We start from the raw sequence: 26,437 nt of genomic DNA on the forward strand, positions 1-26,437 counted from the left end.
ACTCTGCTAAAAATATTAGTCAAAGAACAGTGCCAGTTTATAACCATCCCAGTCTAGTGCCAATTAACTATATCTTCATCCATAGCAGTAAGCTGCCTTAATGCCACATTGCCCCAATTTGTACAGCAGTCAGGAACAGCAGGAAAAGTTTTATTGAAATCTAAGTATGATATCAAAATTATTTCTTCGATCCAGTTCCCTTTATAACTGTATTTTAGTACCTAATCACATTGGTCAGATAAGATTTACCCTTAACAAGGCCTGCTGCGACTGGCGTATAACTGCATTCCTGCGAAGATTAACCTGCATTACTTTTAGTATTAGTATTAGTATTAGTATTAGTATTAGTAACGGCCGTATGGTGCAAGAAAGCCTATGGCTTATGCTGCACCAGCCAAAAAAAAAAAAAAATCCGAACAAAACAATGATAAAAACAAAAATTAAATAAACAAATAATAATAATTAATAAATAAATAAAAATAATAAAATGAAATAAAAATAAATAAAAAGGAAATTAAACCTATCATCCTATGCGCTTCCCTTACCCGAAAGTACTATCCAGATGACCTTTGAATTTCCCCAAACTGTCGGCCTCTACCACCCATGAAGGCAACTTATTCCAGTAATTTATAACTCGCTGGCTAAAATAAAACTTCCTGCAGTCCAATCTAAACATTTCCCCCCGTAACTTGAATTTATGTCCCCTAGTTCTAGCATCATTTATAATCTTGAAAATTTTGTCCTCATTCATTTTACTGATGCCTCTCAGAGCCTTAAACACCTCAATCCAATCTCCTCTAAGGTGTCTAGTTTCCAAACTCTGCAACTCACATATTCGAAGTCTTTCTTCATAAGGACGCCCTTTTGCCGATCTCACCAGGCGAGTTACCCTTCTTTGCACCCTTTCAAGAAGCTCGATGTCTTTCTTTAGGTGCGGTCTCCATACTTGAACACAGTATTCCAAGTGTGGTCTAACATAAGCCTTATATAATGGGATTATCACGTCCCTATCTCTACTTGCAAAAGTTCGATAGATCATCGATAGGACACCATGGGCCTTCCTTGCAACCTGTTTACAATGCTCAGAGAATTTCATGTCTGACCGTATCGTAACACCCAAGTCCCTTTCCTCCAGTACTGGGTTTAGTTGAACTCCACCAAGTGAATAAATTATTTTAGGATTACTGTTTCCCGGGTGTAATACCTTACACTTTGTTGGATTAAAGCACAGCTGCCATTTTTCTGACCATTCTTGAAGTCTATCTAGGTCTCTCTGAAGAAGCTCAGCTTGACAGTGATCATTAACTACTCTACCAATTTTAACATCATCTGCAAATTTAGACATCACGCCCTCTATCCCTTCATCAATGTCGTTTATGAAAATTAAAAACAACAGTGGTCCTAATACTGATCCTTGGGGAACCCCACTTCTTACATCAACCCAATCTGAGGAATAGCCATTTATCACAACCCTCTGCCTCCTGCCCTGAAGCCATCCTTCTATCCATCTAAGGATTTTCCCAGTGATTCCAACCTGTTCCAGCTTATAAAGCAACCGCTCATGTGGGACTGAGTCAAAAGCTTTGCTGAAATCTAAATAAACAATGTCGAAGTTATTCCCTAAATCCAGCTCGTGAGTGACCCTTTCGAAATTGCGAACCAGATTTGTTAAACATGATTTTCTCTTTACAAAACCATGCTGAGTATCCTTGAGAATTTCAATTCGATCCAAATGATCCTGAATTCCACCCTTGATCATTGCCTCCATGATTTTCCCTACTACTGAAGTCAGACTGACAGGTCGATAATTTCCCACTTCACTTTTAGAGCCATCCTTATGTATGGGAGATACATTTGCACTTTTCCAATCCAAGGGAATCTCCCCAGAGTCTAGTGATGCTCGCATAACCAGCCTCAGTGGTTCAATGCACTCGCTTGCCGCCTCTCTCAAGATTATAGGGTATATTCCATCAACTCCAGGAGCCTTACTGGTCTGTAGGCTTGAAAGTTTTTTCATTAAATAATCTTGCGAAATTTCAATATCATTAATTACATATTTTTTAACTTCGCTCCCACAATTTCCCATTGCCACAAAAGGCTTTTCATTTGTAAATATCGATGCAAAATAACTGTTGAGTTCATCTGCAACGGCAGCTGGTGTATTTATTACTATCCCCTTTCCCTTACGTAAAGGTCCGATCTGGTTTGTCCTGCTCTTCTTGGCATTTATATATGTGAAGAATTCTTTATCCCCCCTCTTTGCTCTGTTTGCTAGTGATTTCTCATAAACTGCCTTTGCCTGTCGAACCTTTTCTGTGGCTCTATTACACATTACCTTGTAGCTGTTATAGGCTTCAGTACTTTTAATTGCTCTGTAACTTTTCCATGCCACCTTTTTCTGCTCAAGTAATGCGGCAACTTCACTATTCATCCAACTTGGAACCCTCCTCGTGGAGTATTTTTTTAATGGTATATACGCATTCAAGGCATCTGTGATTAATGTTTTAAAAGCGTACCACAGTTCAATTGTATTCATTCTCTGCGCGATATCTACCCAGTTAATAGAGGCCATGTGGTACCTTAAGGCATCGTAATTTCCTTTTCTGAAATTAAAACCCATTCCTTTGCCTTTTACTTCTGCTACCTCTCTCGTCATCATCCACCGTAGAACTCCATGATCACTTCCTGCTACTGGTTCCTCTACTGTCAGCCCTGTTATGTCATCTGATTCATGTGTGATGATGAGGTCTAGGATATTCTTTTCTCTAGTACTTTCCCTGACATGTTGATACAAATAACAGTCATCTAGTTGATTTAAAAATTTTGTTCCCCATGTCGAGTTTCCTTCCCATTTACTCCAATCAATTAGAGGCAAATTGAAATCACCCATAATAAGACATTGACGCTTACTTGCCCATTCCATTTGCATGTAGAGGCTTTTGTCATAGTCTTCACAATCACCTGGTCTGTAGATTACTCCTACTCGCATTGTACCTTTGTTTCCAACTATCTCACACCATACAGACTCTATACTAGCATGTGAAATGTCTGAATCCGGGAAAGCTATCGTCGCACTCAGGCTGCTTCTGATAAGAAGCATTACCCCACCACCCCTTCTATCTACTCTATCCTTCCTAAATACATTATACAAGCCGTACTGAAACTCATCATCCCCAATTTCCGGGTGGCACCACGTCTCTGTAAGCCCTATTATGTCCGCGTTACTTGTTTTAACCAGCAGTTCGAATTCGCTCATTTTATTGACGATACTTCTAACATTACTGTATAAACAATTAAGATTTACTGTTCTTGTATATTTAACAACCCTAACACAACCCTTGAAGTTTTTTAGGCTCTCTTCCCTGATATTAGCTACCCGCTCACGTGAAACGTCTTTGGCCCCAGAACATCTAGATAATACGTCCAGTTGGGGTAATAGATAAGAACTCTTAAGGTATGTGCAAGAGTTACATTGACCAATATTATCAGATAAACGCGTGTCAGTATTACCCACATCCCCCCTAACTAGCAGTTTCCCTGAACCTTTAAGGTATCCTCAATAATACTGGCAAAAACTTTTGCACCACCTTTGTTTAAGTGTATCCCGTCTCTACAAAACAGATTCCTTCTACCTACAAGTGTGGGCCATGCTGATAGAAATTTACCCCCTAAAGCCTTGCAGATTCCTTCAAGTCTTGAGTTAATCCACAAGGCTCTTAACATATAATCCCTCCTATCGTGTCTGGGCAGAATTGCAGACACATAGACATTATGGCCTAGCTCGCGACATTTCCTCAGCATGGTCCTGTATTTTTCCAACAAATCGTCAGATCGTGTACGTTTAATATCGTTTGTCCCCACATGAATAATAATATTTTCTTTACCCCCTTTAAAATCTGACAGTCTGTTGGTGACATCATCAATAGTTGCTCCCGGCAGACATACCCTGGTTCTCCTCCACCTATCTTTATTACAAAAAGTATTCCCCGTTTCCCTGACAATGGAGTCTCCTAATAAAACAATGTCCTTTTTAACCAGGGTAGTTTGCACTTGGTTTTTCTGTTTTGAGGCTCGAATCGGGTGTGCATCACTTGGTAGATTGCTGGAGTTTTGAGTCCCTGACGAGCTCCCAGAAGCATTATTTTCGAGGGCAAGCACTCGTTTTTTCAGGGATTCAAATTGTTCCATCAGTGCACCAAATTGTAATTTAAGATCGGTGCACTCCTTACATCGATCACAAAGAAAAGAATCCCCAGGTGAGGTAGGATTAGTCACCAGGTCGACCTTGGAAAACATTCCACAGGTTCCAGAACGGATTAAATCATGACTGACCCGTAAATCGCCATCTGCTATTTCCGTGTGAGTCACGATACCCTGTGACGTGTTTAAGGCAGATCTCGTAACTACCATTATAAAATTAAATAAATATCAATGAAAGTAACTTTAAAAAATTATATCTATAATATTATTAAAATCAAACAGTTACAGGAAAACCTATAACAAAATAATCCAACAATATCCAAATAAATCAAATATTTAAAAGCACTATCCAAAAGTAAACCACTTAACTGAGGAGCCCTGTCTAAGCGCGTCCGCTCACCTCGAATGCCAACGTACAATGATAGTACTATCCAAATTTTTTAAACATAAACTACATTATTTCCTTCAGAACAGAAGTCAAGCTTAGAGATCTATAATTACTCACTTCACTCATTGACCCCCCCCCTCTGTGAACAGGAAACACATTTGAACATCTCCAATTAATAGGGACCTCCCCTAAATCCAAGGATGCTCTCGTCATTATGGACATAGGTTTGTTTACTTGCTGCTTCTTTTCATATAATTGAGTAGATTCCATGAGCCCCAGTTTTATTTACTTTTAGCTTCAACAATTTCTCTTCTTAGTTATCACAAAATCATTCAGTCCCCATTAATAACTTGGTATACTGCCGACCGGGCTAGCCGGGTAGGTAAAGTGCCTGCCTGGCAACCCAAAGGTCGCGGGTTCGATTCCCGCCTCGGGCTGGATATCACGATGGTGCCGAACCAGCCGATTGGTTGGGTATCCCGGCCACGATACACGAAGGAAGCAAGGAAAAACTGGTTCCTTCGTGTATTGATCACATCATACGAAATAAATAAATAAACTTGGTATACTGTTATTTCGATATTCCCGTCCTTAAAAACTTTTTCACGGATGAATGTAGAAGAAAAATATTTTCTTCTACATTCATTGTTTGTCAGCAAAAACTTCTAAATATTCAGTTTGTCAGCAACCCGAACGTCACCAATAGTTATGCCATTCATATCTAGTGGACCAACGTGGTTCTTCCCTTTCCTTCTAGTGGTAACATATGCAAAAAATCCTTTGCTATTTTTCTTTGCATTCTTAGCTGGCGCCTCCGTAGCCAGGTGGGAAGGAGCAGTAGTGCGTAGCACACGCTTCTTGATTAGACCGGGATTCGAACCACCAAATGCGGGGGATGCGGAAAGGTCAAGGGAATAACCACCGCATATTCCCGGAGCAATATGGCCTTAGTTGCTAATGCTCCTAAAAACCAAACAACAAACAATAACAAACAACATTCTTAGCTAAAGGTGTGTGATAATCTACCTTAGCTTCTCCTAGTAACTTTATTACAGACTACACCGCACAATAAAATTAACAGAACATATAGAAGCAGGACAAAATTTCGTATGGTGGTGTACCATAGAATAACGACGAAATTAGGAGACAGCGCGAAACTTTGGACAGGTATAAGGGACATTTATAGGAGCTCTATAGGAATTACTAAAAAGGTCATATTACAGAAGTCAATACAAGATGCTCGAAAACATGGTCACATGACATCAGTAGCGTATGATCTCCTCCAATGGCTAAACAGGCCTGATAGCGGTGAACCATGCTCGATATAAAGGTGTCTATAAGATTCTTTGGCAACAAATCCCATTCTTCCACCAGCGCATGCCTTAGCTCACTGAGTGATCGAGGAGTTGGCTGTCGGCATGCAGTGTGGTGCCCAAAGCGTCCCACTCACGTACGATTGGATTTAAGTATTTATGATCTTGCTGGCCACGTTAGAAAATCTGGGCCAACCGTACCCCTAAAGAGTTATGGTACCTCTATCAAAAACATGAAGAGAGGTTAGGCCGTTGTTCTGTAAGATTTGAAATCTTACAAAAATAAAATTTTTTTAAAAAACTTTGAAAGTTAGTTTCCTTTTGGATTCTGCCGCTAGTAGGATAAGATGGTAATATCCGAAGTTTCAGTAACAAAAATTATTCAGTAAGAATTATAAAATTAGTGGTAGTAGAAATGAAAACAGAGCCATTAGCATTACCTTCCGCTGTAAGCAGGGAATTGATGGAGAATACTATGGCAAGACCAGCAGGGGATTTGGTGCGACAAACAAGTTAATGTTTATGCAGCGTCGAAATAGTACTGGCAATTTACCGCAAACAGGAAATCGGATCTTAAACGGCACACACAAGTTTCCAAAGATAGATGCTGTGGTCACTAATGTCCCTTTTTGTGGTTTTTGAACGCTATGGAGACAAGGCGTTATATGAGAGGGATAGAGTTGTTTTTGGACAATCAGCAACATCAAAGGACACACCGGATGGCCCCAGATCCAGCAGGTTGTAAAAAGATGAGTATTGATCACGTGCTACTGGGCCGGCGGAATAAGGGGTTTTCCAACGAATAGAATGAGATAGAATCCGAAAGGAGATATAATATTGGAAGAAATCACTGGGAAGAGGCGTGGCAAAATCGGGACTAAGATGAAGGAAAAAGGCAGTGAAAGGATTGGAAAGACACACAAAGTTGAGATTTTTGTGGGGTGAGTAAACATGGTTTAGGGCACTAAGTTGAGATTTTTGTCTGTGTGTGGGAAATGGTTTAGGAACACATAGTTGAGTTTTGTTTGGTCGGTGCTAGTAAGAATGGGTTAGTCGTTGAGAAAGTCAGAGTTCTTTTTTTGAGTGGAACATAGTCAATGTTGGCTCTTTGGAAAGGTCTAGGAGTTGGGAAGAAATATGTGAAAGATAAACGAGTCTCTCACAAGAAAAAGGTAGAATCAATCAGCCGTTAAAGACAAAGATTCCTGAAATCTTGGAAAGCAAAGTGCTGGATCGGATGGAATCGGAACCCCGACCGACATGAGAGTAGCCATTCCGGAACAGGAGAAGTGCATCAAGCGGGCTGAATAAATGAAGCCGAAACCTGCCTGGCAGCCCTACTACCCGTGCCAAATTCTTCGAGAATAGTAAGACGCCGCCCCAGACGGTGAAGATAAGCTGTACCTGATAGGAAGGATGAAAGATGACGCCCCGCCGAGTTCTACAAGTAAGTCGCTAGATTGTAGTAGTACCTTCACATACACAAAGAACTGTAGAAACCCAGTAAATTGGTCAGCAGGATTTTAGAAATACCTAATTGTAAAGATAGTTTAGGGAAGAATCAGGAAGAAAGGACATTAAAAAAGGGAAATTTATTAGATATAAGATATTTAGAATGTTGGATATATGATGACGTAGAAAGGGATAGAATGGAATTGATGTTTCTTATTAATGGTATTTAAATGAAGCAGCATTAAATATATGTAGGATGGAATAGAATGGAATTAATATTTCTTGTTAATAGTATTTAATTGGTGCAGTACTAAATATACATAGAAAGGAATGGATGGAATTGATATTTCTTATTAATGGTATTTAAATGAAGCAGTATTAAGTATATGTAGAAAGGAATGGATGGAATTGATATATCTTGTTAATGGTATTTAATTGATGCAGTATTAAGTATATGTAGGAAGGGATAGAATGGAATTGATATTTTTACTAATGGTATTTAATTGATGCAGTATTAAGTATATGTAGAAAGGAACGGAATGGAATTGATATTTCTTGTTTAATTGATGCAGTATTATACATGTAGAAGGGTGTAGAATGGAATGGATATCTTTTACTAATGGTATTTAAAGGATGCAGGATTAAATATATCTAGAAAGGAAGGGATTGATATCAGCTACTATTGATTTTACCTGATGTATGATTATGATATATATATACACATGTAGGTTAGACTAAATCATTTATTTTATTACTCCAAAACAGCCGAAGCCTTACAGAGGAGGAATTTGACCGTAGAAATATAAAATCCTTCTATTTACCATCTATACACAATGTCAGGTATCAATATACAATTTCAAATATACAAAGTCAATTTACAACATATACAATGCATATCATGCGTTACAGACCATTTGCATTTTAGCAAAGCTGTGGTAACAGAGAAATTAGTATTTCTAAGCATTATGTTGTTTTCTTTTCTTGATTGTTCACATTAATTAGTTGAATTAATTGCTTTGTGTTATTAATCTTAATTGTTATACCAAAATTTTTTTTTTTTTTTTTCTTTTTTATACAATTGTTATTACTTAACTTAGTTCCTTGAAGAAAAAGTAAACAAAAAAAAAAAAAAAAAGGATTTTTTTTTTTTTTTTACTTTTATCCTTTCCTTTTTTTTTTTTTTTTTTGTTAAGGCTAAGTATACCTATCTTTATAGTATTATTATTGTTGTTATTATTAAGTTAATCATTTATTTTTATTCTCTATTAGTTTGATTGAAAAACCTTTGTAGTTCTTTTTTGATATTAATGTTTTCATATAGTATATCAATGTTGGAGTCGTTCAGCAGTTTTACAGTTCTGTTGAAGTAGTGGAATCTGAGTTGATCAGTTCTGAATGGCTCTTGTGCCAGCATATTTTGTCTTCTCAAGACTCTTGGAGGACAGCTGAAGTTGATGAGGTAGAGCAGCTCGGGGGCATCGAGCTTGCCAGCCACTAGATGCATTAGGAATTTGCAGTCTGCCGCAGCTCTCCTTTGGTAGAGTGGTACAATCCCAAAGTGAATGCACCATTCATTGTAGGATTTTGTGTTCAATTCCAACCTAGATTTGTACACCAGGAATCTGACTATGGATTTCTGAATACGTTCCAGTTGTTTTATAAGAATTTTGGTGTGAGGATTCCAGATTTGAGAGGCATATTCTAGAATTGGGTTGATGATCATTATGCAAGCTGTTTTTATGAGCTGTACATTAGTGAAATCAAAGCAGATTCTTTTAACCAGTCCAAGGGATTTGGAGGCCTTAGCTGTAGTTTTATTTACATGTGTGTTGAAGTTTCCCTTCTCAGAAAACCATACTCCCAAATCTGAGACCTCATGTATTCTCGATAGCTCATGATTATTAGCTTTATAGGGATAAATAATCTTGTGTTTTTTATGATAGTCTGTGACAGACATGGTGCAGCATTTGTTTAAGTTTAGTGTTAGACCATTGTTTGTGATCCATCGGGTGATGGTGTCTAGTCCAATTTCCAGTGATTCACAGTCTTGAGTTGTTTTGATGGTTTTGTATATTTTCAAGTCGTCTGCATAGGAGAGCACTTTGATGTCAACATGTTGCATACAATCCTGTATGTCATTAATATATACAGCAAAGAGTAGTGGCCCCAGAGGAGAACCCTGAGGGACTCCCCTTTGTGTATGGAAAGTGGAGGAGTATCTTCCTTCAAAATTAACTCTGCTTTTCCTGTTTTCAAGAAAGTCAGACATAAGTGATAAGGCATTACTTAACAGACCTGTGTTCTTTAATTTGAGGCAAAGCAACTTATGTGGTACTGAATCAAAGGCTTTCTGTAGATCAAGGTATATAATGTCTACCTGATTGTTATTGTCAAGGCTAAGTTTTATGTCATGTTCAATGGAGAGAAGGTTAGTCACAGTTGATCTGCCCATTAGGAAGCCATGATGAATGTGGCTGAATTTATTTTTCATGAAGGAGCAGAGTTGAGAGTAAAGCAGGTTCTCAATGATCTTGCTTAGGGGATTAGATTTGTGTATGGGTCGATAAGAGGAAGGTGTGTCTTTAGCCCCCTTTTTAAAAAGAGGCGTGATTGTGGTTTCCTTTAATATACTAGGGAGTGATCCCTTATTGAAAATGGCCGTGATCAGATGTATAAGTTGTTGTTGCAATACAACAAAGCAGTGTTTCCAGAGTGCCATGGGGAAACTGCCAGTCTTTGTGTCATAACTTAATTTAAATTTGTTGATGGTATTCAGTAAAATCTCTGCATTGACTTCAAATTGTGTCAGGGTATCACTGAAATATGATGAGGGAGAGGTGTTGTCAAGCTTACTGCTGTGATCAGCTTTTTCAGTATATAATTCACTGTAGAAATTTGCAAATTGATCTGATTGAATGTTCTCCATTTTGTTCATGTTTTTTTGTTTTTTATAACCCATTTTCCAATGCTTCCAGAATGGACCCATATCATGCCTGTTTAGCATTGCATTTTGTAGGTTAGCTAAGTGATTTTGGTAGGCCAAATTGATACTGTTTTTTATTTGCCTTCTTAGATTGGAGAACTGAGTGTAAATGTCATGTCTCTGGGTGTTTTTGAAATTTATGAACATTTGTTGTTTTTTCCTGAGTAATTGAATAATTTCTTTTGTGAACCACATAGGAAATTTATTAGTGTTTGCCTTTGCATGGCTCATGGGTGTGTAGTTTTTGATAATTAGGTATAAGTTATTGTACAGCATATCCAGAATTATATCTGGGTCTTGACTCCTAAATAATGGTTGCCAGTTGACATTTAAGATTTCATTTCTTATTTTGTCCCAGGGGGCTCTCCTAAAATTGAAGGAGCATTCCCTGACTTCATTTCTGATATATTTGGTCTTGATATCAAACTCAAGCAATAAGGCTAGATGATCCGAGTGGAAGTAATTGCGGGTATAGTTGATATTTAAGTCAAAATTTGTGAAGACCAGGTCAAGGAGTTTCTCTTTTCTGGTGGGGAGTTTGCATTTTTGCTTCAGGTTGAGTCTGAAAAACATATCTTTCAGAAACTGCAATAGGTGGCTGTTTTTATTGTAATGTTCTTCCTTGCCCAGTCCATGCTCAAAGTGAGTGTTGAAGTCACCTAGCACTATTGTTCTGACATCACTCCTGGAGGAGATAAGAATGGGTTCAAGTATCTTCTCAAGTTTTTTTTATGTTGTCTTATGTATGAATTCAATTTTTTTTGGTTTTAATATGCTCATGTAAATATGTCTAATAAACTGATTTTTTTTATATACAACATTTGTGTATTTTTGTTGTTTTGAACACTAGCCTATCCAAAGGGAATTAAACACATCTAAGAGCTTTTCCCCTTGAACTTAGAATTTTCTGTGAAGTAATAGTCAGATGCGCAAGTGGGGAGATATTATAAAGGGGAGTTATTTAAATAGGGGAACTAAACAAAAGGATACAAAGATATATAAAAAAATAATATATATATATATATACATCGTAAATTAATCCCCCCCACAGTTCATTTTCCGCCTCCAAAGTAAGTTCCCTTTCTCTGATGGTGGAGGGATGGTACCGCATTCTTCATTATCTCCACATGAAATAACGCCTAGAATCTGTTTGTAGGCTAAAACGGGACTCATCAGAGAACAGAATTGTACCCCAGTTGTCAGGGCTCCAAGTTATATGTTCATGGCACCGGTTTCGGCGAGGCCTGTGGTAGTTTGGGGTTAATAGGATACAAACCACTGGCTTCCTTGCGTAGAGTCAATTTGAATTAAGCCTTCTTAATACAGTCCGGTTGGAAATGTTTTCACTTATGGTTGTGCAACCTCACGAGACAGTTGGTGACAGGACATCGTAGGGTTCCGTCTTGCCGTTAGAGCCAAATAGCAGATTTTTTCGTGCAGCCTTGGCCAGCTCTTCTTATGGTTCCGATCTCCTGAAACCGCTTTCATAGTGCTGAGATGATACTGCGCGACACATTAAGCCAACATGCAACCAATGGTTCACCATCTCAAAGAATCATCTAAACGACGATAACCTGCCATCCTGGGTACTGGAGATGTGTCACTGTCCCACTGAGCAAGTCAAAAAAATCGGGAATGAAATGATGTGAGCGCAACCCGTGCTTTTATAAGCATGGATAAATTATATGAGCACAACCTGTGCTTTTATAGGCATGGATAAATGATGTGAGCGCAACCCGTGCTTTTATAGGCATGGATAATTGGCATAATATGCGGCATCTATTGGATACTCGGAATTTGCATGCCAGGATGAATATTATATCAAATATTCGCCTTCGGCGACACTGTTCACAATAAAATATTCATGAAAAACATTTTGTTCTGTTGATTTTGTTGAGGATTGTAATTTGTATTTATTGTAAGTGTCTATGTCTCCTGATAATTTATATTCACTCCATTCATTTTTTCTGATGTGCCACTGTTCTCATTAGTTCATTAGTACTTAATACCGTGCTTGGGTTGGAGGTTGAGAAGACGAAAGAAGATATTTATTGACATTACACTTGATCTTTTGTAGACTGTAATTTTCAGGAAATACGTATGAAGGAAGGTTGTTCCAGAAAACGGCAGTTGAATGAATAAACAAGTAAGATGAAAAGTAGTTCTGTGAGTTTGAAGTTGGACAGTAAATGGATGTTGGCTGGTGGCGACACGTGTTCGGACTGTTTTGAAAGAGAGAGCGGTAATTATAGAAGCCAATTCAGAAGAACGGTGCCCATGGAAGTATCTGTAGAAAAGGCATGCAGCAGAAACAGTAATACGTCTATGAGACAGCAAGTGGAGAGACTGTTAGAGATGAGTCATTAATTAACCTAACTGCTCTCTTCTTAATGAAATCTAGAAGCCTGAGAAAGGTTTTTGGGGCACCGTCCCAGATGTGGGAACAATATTCCATAGTAGGGCGGATTTGCGATTTGTACAGAGTGGACAGCTGTTTGGAAGAAAAGTAACGCGAGAGCGAAAGAGAAAACCAAGTTTTTTAGATGCAGAGGAAGCAATATTTGTAATATGCTTGTGTCAAGAGAGATTATAAGTCAGCGTAATCCTCAAAAGAGATATATCATCTTGCATAGAAATCGAAGTGTCACCAAAAATAAGCATAGGAGCAGAAGAATCCTTTTTGCGAGTTATGAGACAAGACTGAGTTTTAGAAGGATTGAAATCGACTGAGTTGTCTTTGCCCCACTGGAGAATTACCTGAAGATCGGCATTTAAGGAATTGGTAGCGGATATTCGAGAAGTTGAAGCTGATTGAACAGGGAAAGGTTTCTCAAAATGGAAAGTGGAATGCTATGTGCTATCATCGGCAAAACTATGGATAGGATTTCCAGTCAATCGATTTTTTTTGCATCGATATTTACAAATGAAAAACCTTTTGTGGCATAGTGTGCATAGTATTAGGGTCAGGTGCCACCTGTGGTTTCCCACATCTGCACCATATGTTCGCTGTGAAGGAATACAGTACTACTGTAAATGCCAGAAAAGTGTTGTCCCCTTTTGTGGCAATGGGAAATTGTGGGAGCGAAGTTGAAAAATATGTAATTAATGATATTGAAATTTCGCAAGATTATTTAATGAAAAAGCTTTCGAGCCTACAGGCCAGTAAGGCTCCTGGAGTTGATGGAATATACCCCATAATCTTAAGGGAGGCGGCAAGTGAGTGCATTGAACCATTGAGGCTAATTATGCGAGCAGCATCACTAGACTCTGGGAAGATTCCCTTGGATTGGAAAAGTGCCAGTGTATCTCCCATACATAAGGGTGGCTCTAAAAGTGAAGTTGGAAATTATCGACCTGTCAGTCTGACTTCAGTGGTAGGGAATATCATGGAGGCAATGAACAAGGGTGGAATTCAGGATCATTTGGATCGAATTGAAATTCTCAAGGATACTCAGAATGGTTTTGTAAAGGGAAAATCATGTTTAACAAATCTGGTTCGCTATTTCGAAAGGGTCAATCACCAGCTGGATTTAGGGAATAATTTCGATATTGTTTATTTAGATTTCAGCAAAGCTTTTGACTCAGTCCCACATGAGCGGTTGCTTTATAAGCTGGAACAGGTTGGAATCACTGGGAAAATCCTTAGATGGATAGCAGGATGGCTTCAGGGCAGGAGGCAGAGGGTTGTGATAAATGGCTATTCCTCAGATTGGGTGGTTGAATGTAAGAAGTGGGGTTCCCCAAGGATCAGTATTAGGAGCACTGTTGTTTTTAATTTTCATAAACGACATTGATAAAGGGATAGAGGGCGTGATGTCTAAATTTGCAGATGATGTTAAAATTGGTAGAGTGGTTAATGATCACTGTCAAGCTGAGCTTCTTCAGAGAGACCTAGACAGACTGCAGGAATGGTCAAAAAAATGGCAGCTATGCTTTAATCCAACAAAGCGTAAGGTATTACACCTTGGGAAACAGTAATCCCAAAATAACTTATTCACTTGTTGGAGTTCAACTAAACCCAGTACTGGAGGAAAGGGACATGGGTGTTACGATACGGTCAGACATGAAATTCTCTGCGCATTGTAAACAGGTTGCAAGGAAGGCCCATGGTGTCATATCGATGATCTATCGAACTTTTGCAAGTAGAGATAGGGACGTGATAATCCCATTATATAAGGCTTTTGTTAGACCACACTTGGAATACTGTGTTCAAGTATGGAGACTGCACCCACAAAAAACATCGAGCTTCTTGTAAGGGTGCAAAGACGGGTCACTAGCCTGGTGAGATCGGCAAAAGGGCGTCCTTATGAAGAAAGACTTCGAATATGCGGGTTGATAGAGGAGATTTGATTGAGGTGTTTAAGGCTCTGAGAGGCATCAGTAAAATGAATGAGGACGAAATTTTGAAGATTATAAATGATGCTAGAACTAGGGGACATAAATTCAAGTTACGGGGGGAAATGTTTAGATTAGACTGCAGGAAGTTTTATTTTAGCCATCGAGTTATAAATTACTGGAATAAGTTGCCTACATTCGTGGTAGAGGCTGACAGTTTGGGGAAATTCAAAGGTCATCTGGATAGTACCTTCGGATCAGGGAAGTGCATAGGATGATAGGTTTAATTTCCTTTTTTTATTATTATTATTTATTATATATTTTTTTATCATTGTTTTGTTCGGTTTTTTTTTTTTTTTTTTGGCTGGTTCAGCATAAGCCATAGGCTTTCTTGCACCATGCGGCCATTACTAATACTAATACTAATACTAAGGTCATTATACAAGAGGAAAAGAGTGGGGGAAAGAACTGAACCTTGGAGGACACCAGCATTAGTGGAGAAGTTAGAAGACAGAGAGCCATCTATCTAGAAGTGCCTTAGCGACGCTGTTCTTATGCTGTAAAGTCTGCGCCGGGTTGGGACGCATTGTAGTACCCCTGAGGAGAGAAAAAAGAATTCGGACAAATCTCAGCGGATCTTATGAAATGCGGGTATCCCCAGAGGATCTTAGATAAATATAGTAGGGGTGTTGAGCTTAGTCTAGAGTTCCGTCCGTTCCAGTCACCACAGCCTACATTCCCCTACTATCCGGGCCTTTCAGAACATATTGCAAGGATATTCCGTACTTACCAGGCACGCTGTGCGCAGCTTCCGGGTCGGAAGTTGCACACAGTAATGTCGCAGGTTAAGGAACCCATTGCAAGGGATTCCAGCAGTGGGGTCATATACGAGATCAAATGCCCTGATTATGGGGAGAGTTATGTGGGGGAAACAGGACGACGGCTCAAAGATCGTCTGGGGAAACGCACGAAGGCTATACAGACCGCAGAGTTTAGCAAGTCTGCTATTGCCGAGCATTTTTGGGAAAAACACCTGGTCTCCCCTGAGAATGCTGTCATCCTTGACCGGGCGCATAAATTCTGGGACCGCAAGTGGCTCGAGGGCTTGTGGATTAGTTCATCTGAAAATAATACTATGAATAGAGATAGGGGTGTTCGGCTTCACCCCCTTTTCGAGGCAGTAATCCTCGCAAAAGATGAGCGTTTCTGCCTTCCACGCCCCCGAGCCGCTTCCGGTTTTTTGTACACGTGAAGAATATACTGCTCATGCGCTTGGTCAACCACGTGTGCCGTGAACCTGATAATTAAGGATGTGTTGCTGAGAAGGAGGCAGGCGCTCCCGAAAGCTACAATTGCAGTTTTAACGCTTTTAAGTATTTATATTTTATTGTATTTTAACTTTTATTTTATTTTATTATAGTAAGTCAGTCATTGTAAATAGATTATTTTATAATATTCATTATTTTTGTAAATATTAAACTATGTTAATTTAAACGGTTGGTGTATTAATTTAATATTGTGAAAAAGTTTCCTTATCAGGTCAGAAGCTTAGCGAGGATTGCAAATAATTGTTAGATCAGATTCATTATTTGTCTCTTTCGGATAACGTGTGGAAAAGGCCTGGGTTCGTTTCACGACATGAAAAAGAATGTCTTTTTGTGGACTTTTATGCACACCGTGGTTAATCGGTTCTAGGATAGGATCGCACAGTCCTTACCAACCCCGTAAACTAGGGCTTAACATCGAGAAAACAGAAAAATTGACCATATAATACGCATTGGCAAACAAAAAAAAAAAAAAACCGATACACTTTATTTGATGAAACATGGCAGTCACCTGGTTTTCTTAAATTTCTGAACGTAGTCTGCTGAGTTTTTAAAAAAATTAGTGCATCCACTGGCGATTGGAAACTCTTCTGTTGACTTCCTTTCAATGTCTTAAATAGTTTTATCTCTTATTTTAAGTAGTGAATTGAACCCGTCGTCCCCCCACGATTTAATTTCATACTTCAGTCTGATATCGAAGAATCTACGTAAACTGCATTACAGTCACTCGTTTAAATTTGCGATATCCATGATCTTAGAAGGAAACCTTCAACATCGCTCCAACCGATATTGGTCACCGTTATAAAAGATTCTGAATTTATCAGATTCAATTATTACCGAGCACAGTGCATCTCTTATAAGACCAGAGCGTGCAATGCTTTGCCCTTCGTTAAGTAAACTTTATGAATGATGCTTAAAATATTAAAATGAGAGAGTTGTTTATTAGGTGAAATGGTAATTACGTTTTCTGTAGTTTGTCCTACTAAAATTTCCAGTAAAAGCTTATTTGGTGAGTACTGAAATAATAAGCTTTTGCCTGAAATTTGATGAGTAAATCGACAGTATTTCAAGCCTTAGCTGTATAATTATATAACTGTCCTACTAAATATATACTGTAATTATATTTAATTTTCCATCCTATGTTTCAGCGGCGTTGCGTTCCTATGTGCCGCCAGTAAGCAAAATTAAATTTGCCGCCCTAAATGTTGAATACTGATAAGCGTTTACCAATCAAAAAACAATATGGATATAAACTTTCGGAGCCCTCTTGAACTGCCGCCCTTAAGCGACGCGTACCTCGCCTACCCACTTGCGGCGGCCTATGTTTCACACAATTTAGTTAAAATAACATAAATTAAATCAGTCTGAGACTGCACATGGCTGATGTTTAGTTCGTCAGCCGACCTGTGGAGATAAGATTTGTACTGTATACAATCTCTGTATATTATATTCTTATTTGGATTGATATTTTTAAAGTTGAGCCTAGTCAACAAGTACTGTTATTACAATTTAAAATTTTTTTTTTTTTTACTTTTAACAAAAATCGACTTCAGCCTTCATTTTTGCCTCTCTCGTGGAATATGCTATGGTGAACTACATCTACCATAAAGACAAGCGAAGAAAAAGGGGCGGGATGAAAAGAGTTGAGAGTACAGCAACAGTATATTCTGTAGATACAGAAGGTGGCTCAATATTCAGCATGTTCTCTGGGAAGGTGAGTTTGTTTCTTTTCGAAGTGCTTATTACTGTATGTTTTGCCGTCTTTCTCCTGAAGATCTGTATATTAGCACATCTTCAGACCATTTTTCCTTTGTTTTCTCCACCTTTTAATTCTTATATCTAATGTTTCATGGTTGTAGTAGTTTTTATAGATTGACGCTACATCCAAATTATCAATTTTATTTGAATAAACAAATTTCGTGTCACGCGTTATTAGTCTACAGAAAGATTTGTGATCACCTATCTTTGGGAAATATCCGAGTATATTGGTCGTATACAACAGAAAATTACCTATTACGTGAAATTATGTTATAGAAGCAAAATCGAAATAGCTATATAAGGTTCACTAACCATGATTGGAAAAGTAAAAGGGGGTGGGGGGGGAGTACGAAACAGGATGAAACTATAACGGGTATTTCCGTCAACGCATTTCATATATTGCAGGCTAAAGAGGTCCAACACTGTATTGAAATGTGATATATAAATTGCTATCTTTTCGCTAGTGTTCCAGTACTTTTGGTAACCTGTGTAGAAGTAAAATCTATGGAGTATTCTAGTTAAATCTTTATAAGTGGGGTGCTTAGTGTACCTAAACCGCATTGTATGCACATAATCAGTCAGTATAACTATTTATAAGCAAACAGGCAACAATAAAAAATGTAAAAAATTCCATGTCTATTTCAACTCATTACGACCTTCGTTAAACAAGAGAAGGAAGGATGGTCATTTGAACAGATTTTACCAGGGGGGGGGGGAGAGAAGTCTACCTCCATGCCGACGCTAGAGGGCGCAGCCATCGAGTCACTTTGAACAGAATTTAATTGCTGCCACTAGAGGGCGCAGCCATCAAAGCACTTTGAACAGATTTTAATTGCGACCCCGCCGCTATGCGGCGCCACTGTCAACAGAGGCCCCCACTGTCAACACAACGGCGGATGACGTCATATCTCACATCACATGACTTTCCCCTCCTTCGCCTTCCCATAACACCGATATTTTTGCCTTTCCCACGATGCTTTGCGCGTGGCTGGCCTCCAATGTGTTGCTACCATGATGCTTTGCGCTGCTCAAACTAGGTTATTTATTTTTTTATTTTAAATTTTGCTACTGGATGGCAGCAGTACTAATTTTTCCTAAAAAGAATTTCAGTGCAGGTCTTTGAATTTGGAGGCAATTGCTTTAACCACTGTACCACTCAGGCATTTACACATAACATTGCGAAATGTATTATTAGAATGTATCTTGAACTGATTTTTTTTTAAAATTAGTGAGAAGTATTATTTTAACTTTCAAGATAATGTGTTATTTTGAATACCACATTATTGGTATTCAACACAGGCCTCCATCCGTTTGGGTGGAGACCTGTGTTGACAGTGGGGCCGCATAGCGGCGGGGTTGCAATTAAGATCTGTTCAAAGTGCTTTGATGTATTTGAACGGCATTCATGAGCAATATAAGCAACAAATTAATCAATGTGTGGTTTTAATTTTAATTCTTTTTTATTTTTAAAGTATTCATGAGCAATCTTTTTAATCAGTTAACCAATGGTATTTTCTCAACTGAAAGTGCCTTTAAATTTATTTTTAATGAATCTAGGAGACACAGATTTTATAATCTGTAATGAGTTAAATTTTATAATGAGTCTTTTATTGAAATTGAACTGCAGTCAGTTTTGATAAGGTTTGTACTTCAAAATCCTTGAGTTTAACTTCATGAATATCGTTGTTTGCCTTACAACGAATAGTCAGAAACACATTGGTTGGCAGAATTTCACTGATTCTCTTTATTTTGAACAAAATTTTAAATTAATTAGCGTTATTTTTTTAACACAATGTGTTTTTTTTTTCATAATTATAAAGTTTGAAATTAATTTTACATGGGATGAATTTTAAGGAGAAATTAAAAAGTTAAAGGAAATTTCCCAAAAGTTTGAAACCCCATGTGTGAAAATTATAAGGTGAACTTTGTAATTTCCAAGTTATATAGCATTCTTATTATTATGGCTAAAATTCTAAAATATTCATTAAAGATACAGTTTTAACGAATGAAAAACTTATTTTAATTAATACCGCTCAATATTTCCTTGAAAATGTAGTGAAAACTGAAGATATAGAATGTATTTAATAAAAAAATATTCAAGTATTATGCACAAAGCAATATATATATATATATATATATATATATATATATATATATATATCTGATAATACCCAATATATATATATATATATATATATATATATATATATATTTTTTTTTTTTTTTAAATTTCGTCTAAACTAAGTAACTGAATCTCAGATTTTAATGAATAAAGTATTTTATTGAATGTTATATACAAAGCATACAGGTTAGTGCAAACGCATCATATTTGTACACAGCTAAACTCTGAATTAGCAAATTTTTGCAAAGGCGCCATTGTTTAAGTTCTCCAGCAGCTTAAGCCCTTAAAGCATTTTAGTGTTATATACAAATTATTAAAAATATTTACAATTTCCTTATTAAACTATTTCTTGTCAAACACTTGTTAAATGAAAATATTTTAACCACTGATAAAATGCTAGCACTTCCAAATTGGGGCGGTGAGAACAATTATCCCCACAAACTGGTGTGTGAAATCCACAGTCCTTAATGTTTTAGCGTCTGTAACATGGAAAACTTCGGACAGCCAAATATTTCCATGTTAATATGTGGGATATTGAGATCCACCAACAGATCCCGCTCTATACAACCGCCTTTGTAACCCACTAAAAATTTCTCCTTAGTTTTCCATATGTTATAATATCTCCTTACAATTTCGTCCCCATCACTCACCTCCACTGGTTCTGTATACACGGGTTTATTAAGGCTTAACCCATGTATAAAAGTTTTTGCATACACCACGTCTCCACTTTCCGACAGAGTTTCATGTTTATCCCAAATCTGTAACTGTGTGGTATAGCATTGGAGTCGGTATTCATAATCCCCAACTCTCTATAATGAAATTCACTTTTGCGACCTCCACATTTCAAATTAAATCCGTCCATATCAATGATCATGCATAGGTTTAAAGAGCCACAGGTACCACTTTCAATACCCTACAAAGAAAAAGAATGGTTATTAATAACAATTGTAGTTTCTACCAGTCATAGCAATTTATTACACATATAACATAAAAAGATGACGACCGCGAATTTTAAACTTCACATCTATAACAAAAGAATATGAAAAAAGCAGACTGATTAACTATCCAGGGGGAAAAAAAAATACAAATGTTCCGAAAAATTTTCGCATGCGATTCAATTACAATAAAACTAAAATCGAACCTATAAACGATGAAACGAAAAATATCTAGGTACGGAGAAAGAAAAAATATAAAGTGATATTTATTAAAATATCAGCAAAATCCAACAAATTTAATTTATTATTACAATGTTCTCGATGATATCAAAAATTGTCATATTCAACTTTTTACACATCGCAATTTTCGTATGGATTTGGTCGACATTATACAGAATATTCTGTAAAAGGTTACATTAACGATTTCGACAACTAAAGAATGGCAAATTTGTAATAAAAGCTTATCGATAAGCAATTAAAGTGTTGTGCTTTCAAAAGCCGTATTGCTCCCACGGAAAAAAAAAGGGCAATAGAAAGCATTCCACATTATCTCTACTATAACTATAATTAATTGAAAAATTACGAACGTTCTTAAAATGAGTTTTCATTAAACTGATAAACTGAAGTTTAAAAAAATTCAAACATTATAAGTAATACTTACTGTGTTTTCCCTATCGCCAATTATAACCGATATCACCCAAATAGCAGCAAAAATCATGAAATCCACAGGGAGAAAGTGTTCATCTCCAAGAACCAGTGGATTTATATAGGCCTTGTAATCACGTGTTATAAAATCACATATTCCTGAGAGTTCAATTTCCAAGAAAGCCATATCCACGAAAAATTTCTGATAAAGACAATTGGAATGGAAATTATTTTTATAAAAAACAACTGTGTTGATGGAAAAATTTAATTCAAAAGTATAATAGAAGTCCTCAAATGTGTATGGGGTAATACTCTTCCAAAACGTAACGCGATTTCACCCTGGCCCCCAACATTCTGCACGATTCAAGTGATAAAAAAAAAGTATTGAAGATAAACACACGACGATACAAAGCAATCAATAGCACCCTTTGTCCAAACGCAACAAAATTTAAAATTGTGTGCTCTCCATCTATGACTACTGAAAAACATCAATAATTAATATTAAACCCTGAGCCAACACCGGTGCATTTAGCTTGTCAACCCCACATAGTTGCGATTTTGAAATGTAAGTTTCAAGTCTTTTAGTAAAAAGATTTAAAACTTGCATAAAAATTCCTCCTGTCATCGACGGGATCCGAACTCGAGTCTTTTCCACTGGATGTGGGGAAGATGGCGATTATACTACCATCTGTTCTCCTCAAGAGGGCCGACCTGGAACGTGGAGATCCAAATGTTCTCCTGGAAGTGAGGGTACACTATCTTGTTGGAAGAGCACATTGTACACTCCTGAGCAATCTGTGGATCACGTAATTGTCTCGATAACGGCAGTTCTTTCTGTGAAGAGGAATAGGCCCTACATTATGTTTATATTATGTATAAAAATCAAGGAACTTAAATAATATTTAAGAAATTTCTAGAATATTCGAGAATATTCCAGAAAGGTGCAAAAGATTCCTGAATGTGTCAGAAAATTTTAAATGATTCTAGAATGTGGAGTATGTAAAAGATTGTAGACGATTCTGGATTGTTTTGCAATAATATAAATTGAGGAGTAAGAGCTATGACTTATAAAATCGAACAGCCGTCATTCAGAAAGAGTGTTGGTGTAAGTTTTGTGTTTCGTGATAAACATGGCAAGAAATGAGGAAGTGAATATTGATAGAAGTGCTATCATAACTGTGTATAAAGAAAGTTATCCCATGAGAATTATTAGCAAAAACTAAGTGTTTCATTTAAAGGAGTACGCATTACCATTCGACGATTGAAGGAGACTGGCAGTTTAAATGACAAACAACGATTAGGGCGACCGCGCTTAACAACCGAAACACTGGATAAGATCATAACACTGATTTCTAAATGCAATCGACGACTTATTGTACCTGAAATTCGAGCTGAGTTCATTTGGAACAGAGAAACTGCCTTATCTACATCCATTGCAAAACTTGGTCTTAAACAAGCAGGACTTCGTGGTCGTATAGCGATCAAAAACCCTTATTAAAACTGAAAAATCCAAATTTGAAATTTTTGGATCCAGGCATAGAGTTTATGCGAGACGATCAACTGAAGGAAAAACGGTGCCACTGTGTTTAGTGCCTACAGTCAAGCACGGTGGTGATTCCACCATGATCTGGGGTTGCTCCTGTTATTCTGGAGTGGGCGACATCTGACAATATTGCCTACTTATTATTTCGATTAATTTCGAACACATGCAAATGTGATATATAATATTTGCATGTGCTGGATAAACTTTCAACAAAATATGTATTTAATCTCGTTTTTGTTTCAAATATTAGCGTTCCAGTTGCCAATGTTTTCCCGTTCAAAACTGCACTGTTCCTTAAATAATTCCGAAACCGGTGCTATTTATTGGTACGAAATTTCTCATATTTGGTTGTCATGCACTCTTTTAACATTTCGTACTACACCACCCCTTCCCCCACCTTTTTTTTTTTTTTTTTTGATAGACTGGCTGCCGCGGTTAATAGAAGTTCGTATAATGGAAGTCTTACTAGGTTTTGTTTGCCAGTTATAATCATTGCGTCGCCCTTATTTGCTTTTCTGAAGACTAAAATTTAAACCCTGAATAGAGTTGTCAGACGTACCTTTTGAAGAATATACAGCATACTATACACGTGCTATTTTCTGTTGTTGTTACATTTGTTTTGCATACCTTTTTCTAGGTGTGTCAGTTATTGTACTCTTTTCTATCTCTGAATTAAATTAAAATCTTTAGCTCCCTCGGAAACGGCAAAAAGAAATTTTGCTATCAGCGAGGGAGCACGTGCCGCTTTGAGGGAGGGGGAACTAATATAAAAACAACACAGCTACTTACATTTAATATTTACAATACAGTTATTGCAGTCCAACCTCTGCGCTGTCATCTATATCCGCTACTGTTTTTAATATTCATGTTTTCTCGAAGAACTTTCCTAGTTCCCAGCATAAACATGGGCACATTGCGTTGTTTTAATAAATGATATCCGTAACGCTTCCACTGCATTAAAAATTTTTGACAAATCACTTTTCATGTTCTCTTTTCTCCGTTTGCTAATCTGGTATCACTGTTTTGGTGGAATCTTATTAACACTGTGAAAAGAATTGAAAGGGTAGGTTTTAAGACATGCAAATCATGTGCAGTGCAACACTGACAACATGTAACGATATTTGTATTTGCATTCTTCTAATGTATTAAAGGAAAAACACCTACTTATGCCTTATTTCATATGTTTAATTACTGTTTATTTCTTTCCTCGTATACAGAAAGGAAAAGAAGGGGAATCTCGCAGTCAAGTTCAACAGCTACCCACAAGCAGATCGTGTATGTCTCTAGCAGACCTTCAAAGTTTAGGGAGCAATGCTGGTGACCTTACATGTCCATGGCCATTGGACGAAATCAAGCTCACACCACAGGATATCGCAAACGGCATCGACCGAAAGTGCAGGTTTATATTTCCTGCTGGTTTTCTGATGTTTAATTTTATTTATTGGCTGGTACTGTGGGTTTAATAATGAATCTTTCAACATGATAAGGAGGTTATCTTCACTAAAACTCCTTCTGTTGCCTTAAGTGCAATGTTTAATGTGGAAAAAAAAAAAAAAAAAAGAAAGAAACCGTCGATTTCTATGCTAAAACAATAAATGCTGTACAAATTTGTAATTTATTAAAAGAACAGAGTGTGCAGTGCCTTATACTGTGCCAAATATTTTGCAAGTTTTTGTTTTATTTTCATGTTTTATGTGTCCGAACATGCGGTTTCACGCTTATAATCGAAACACGCAACTAACAAAAGTCCCCAGGATTTTCTAAAGGGGAGAGATAATGCAATGTTCCTGGGAATTATTAAGCTTTAATCATTATGTTGCAGTAAAAAAAATAGGTGGTAGATGACTTTCATCAACCGGTGAAATACCACCACTTTGCTTATTGGAGGCTTGAAGTGGTGAAACCCATGTTTAGTCTCTAGAGCAGTGTTTCCCAACGTGGGTCCCACGCCCCACATGGGGGAAATTTGATTGTTCAGGGGGGCAATTCAAAAATTGCTCGTCTAGAGTTTAAAACAACCGCCTACTATGACTTAACTTGTATAAAAGAAGAATTGTTGGTAAAATCTCTGTTTATTGCTCATACTGCAACTGTCAATCGTACTCTTGAGGCTAGTTATGAAATTTCTTTACTCATTGCTAAATCTGGGAAAAATCATACTATAGGAGAGAATTTAATCAAACCATCAATATCAGCATTTCTTAAAACAGTTCTGGAAAAAGATGACAAAGACGTGAAAGCTATGCCACTCAATAACAATACTGTTAGCAAAAGAATAGATGAAATGAGTGAAGATATTGAAATACAACTTGTTGGAAAGCTGAAAACAAGAAAATTCTCAGTGCAAATGGATGACTCAACTTTGAGAGACAGTGAAGCCGTACTGATAACTTATGTAAGATATATTGATAAAGGTAATTTTTCTGAAGAAATGTTATTCTGTAAATCATTAGAGAGCACCACTACCTCCAAAGATATATATAATAAGCTAAAAAATTACTTAGATGACAATAATATATCAATGAAAATTATAACATCTTGCGCTGCAGATGGTGCTCCTAATATGATGGGCAAGAAAAATGGCTGCTTAAAATTGATGAAAGGTGAGAATCCAGAAATGCTTCTTGTGCATTGTGTTATTCATAGGGAAAACTTGTCTCTTCAAGCTTTTTTGTGAAGAACAAAATGAAGACCATGTGAGATTTTTACTTCACACTGAAGTAAGGTGGCTCTCGAAAGGGAACTGCTTGAAAATATTTATGGAACTATTTGATACTATTAGTGACTTTTTAAGTGACAAACCTAAAATGAAGCATCTGTTAACAGTCGATGGTAAAACATTTGTGAGTTATTTAGCCGATATCTTTGAAAAACTAAATATATTAAATAAACAACTTCAAGGAACAAATAAAACTCTCATCGATGCAAAAGCGAAGACATTTGGTTTCATTACATTTATTAAATTATGTCAAAAATATATTTTTAAAAAAAGTTTGAACAGTTTCGTTGTCTGCAAAAATGTGAAGTGACTGATACCGCTGTATTTGTTATTGTTGATCATCTGAAAATTCTGTCAGTTGATTTAAAAGAAAGGTTTCTTGATTTAAAACAAATTGATTTTCCAACCTGGATGATGCAACCAATGTTAGTGGATTTGTCTGATGTATCAATGCAGTACCAAGAAGAATTCTCAGAAATGCAAAATGATGAGTCAGTTAAAACTTTATTCAATATAAAAGAAGCGATGGCATGACTTTGTGATGAAACAGAAATTAAATACCCAAATTCAACCAACTTTGCAAGAGAGCTATTGTTACCGTTTCCATCTTCATATTTAGCTGAATGTGGATTTAGTTCCATAAATGATTTGTTACTAAAGAAAAGAAATCACTGGATATCACAATGTCTATTATATGTTTTGAAAATTTACTTCCTATT

The 26,437-nt window shown here is 37.1% G+C and overlaps 1 protein-coding gene across 1 annotated transcript in view; it reads left to right on the plus strand.

Annotated features, from left to right (window-relative positions):
- The window catches only part of LOC150074910 (glycine receptor subunit alpha-1-like), a 188,716-nt gene extending 164,233 nt beyond the window's left edge, over positions 1–24,483 (plus strand). The window contains exons 10-11 of the mRNA XM_090389380.1: positions 17,550–17,710; positions 24,217–24,483. Coding sequence (XP_090245506.1) covers positions 17,550–17,710; positions 24,217–24,462 — 407 coding nt within the window. The 3' untranslated portion in view covers positions 24,463–24,483. The remainder of the gene's footprint in view (positions 1–17,549; positions 17,711–24,216) is intronic.
- Positions 24,484–26,437: the final 1,954 nt, after the last annotated feature.

This window comes from Mastigoproctus giganteus, unplaced genomic scaffold, assembly GCF_048544385.1.
Source record: "Mastigoproctus giganteus isolate SK-2022 unplaced genomic scaffold, ASM4854438v1 scaffold_15, whole genome shotgun sequence".
Lineage (NCBI taxonomy): Eukaryota > Metazoa > Arthropoda > Arachnida > Uropygi > Thelyphonidae > Mastigoproctus > Mastigoproctus giganteus.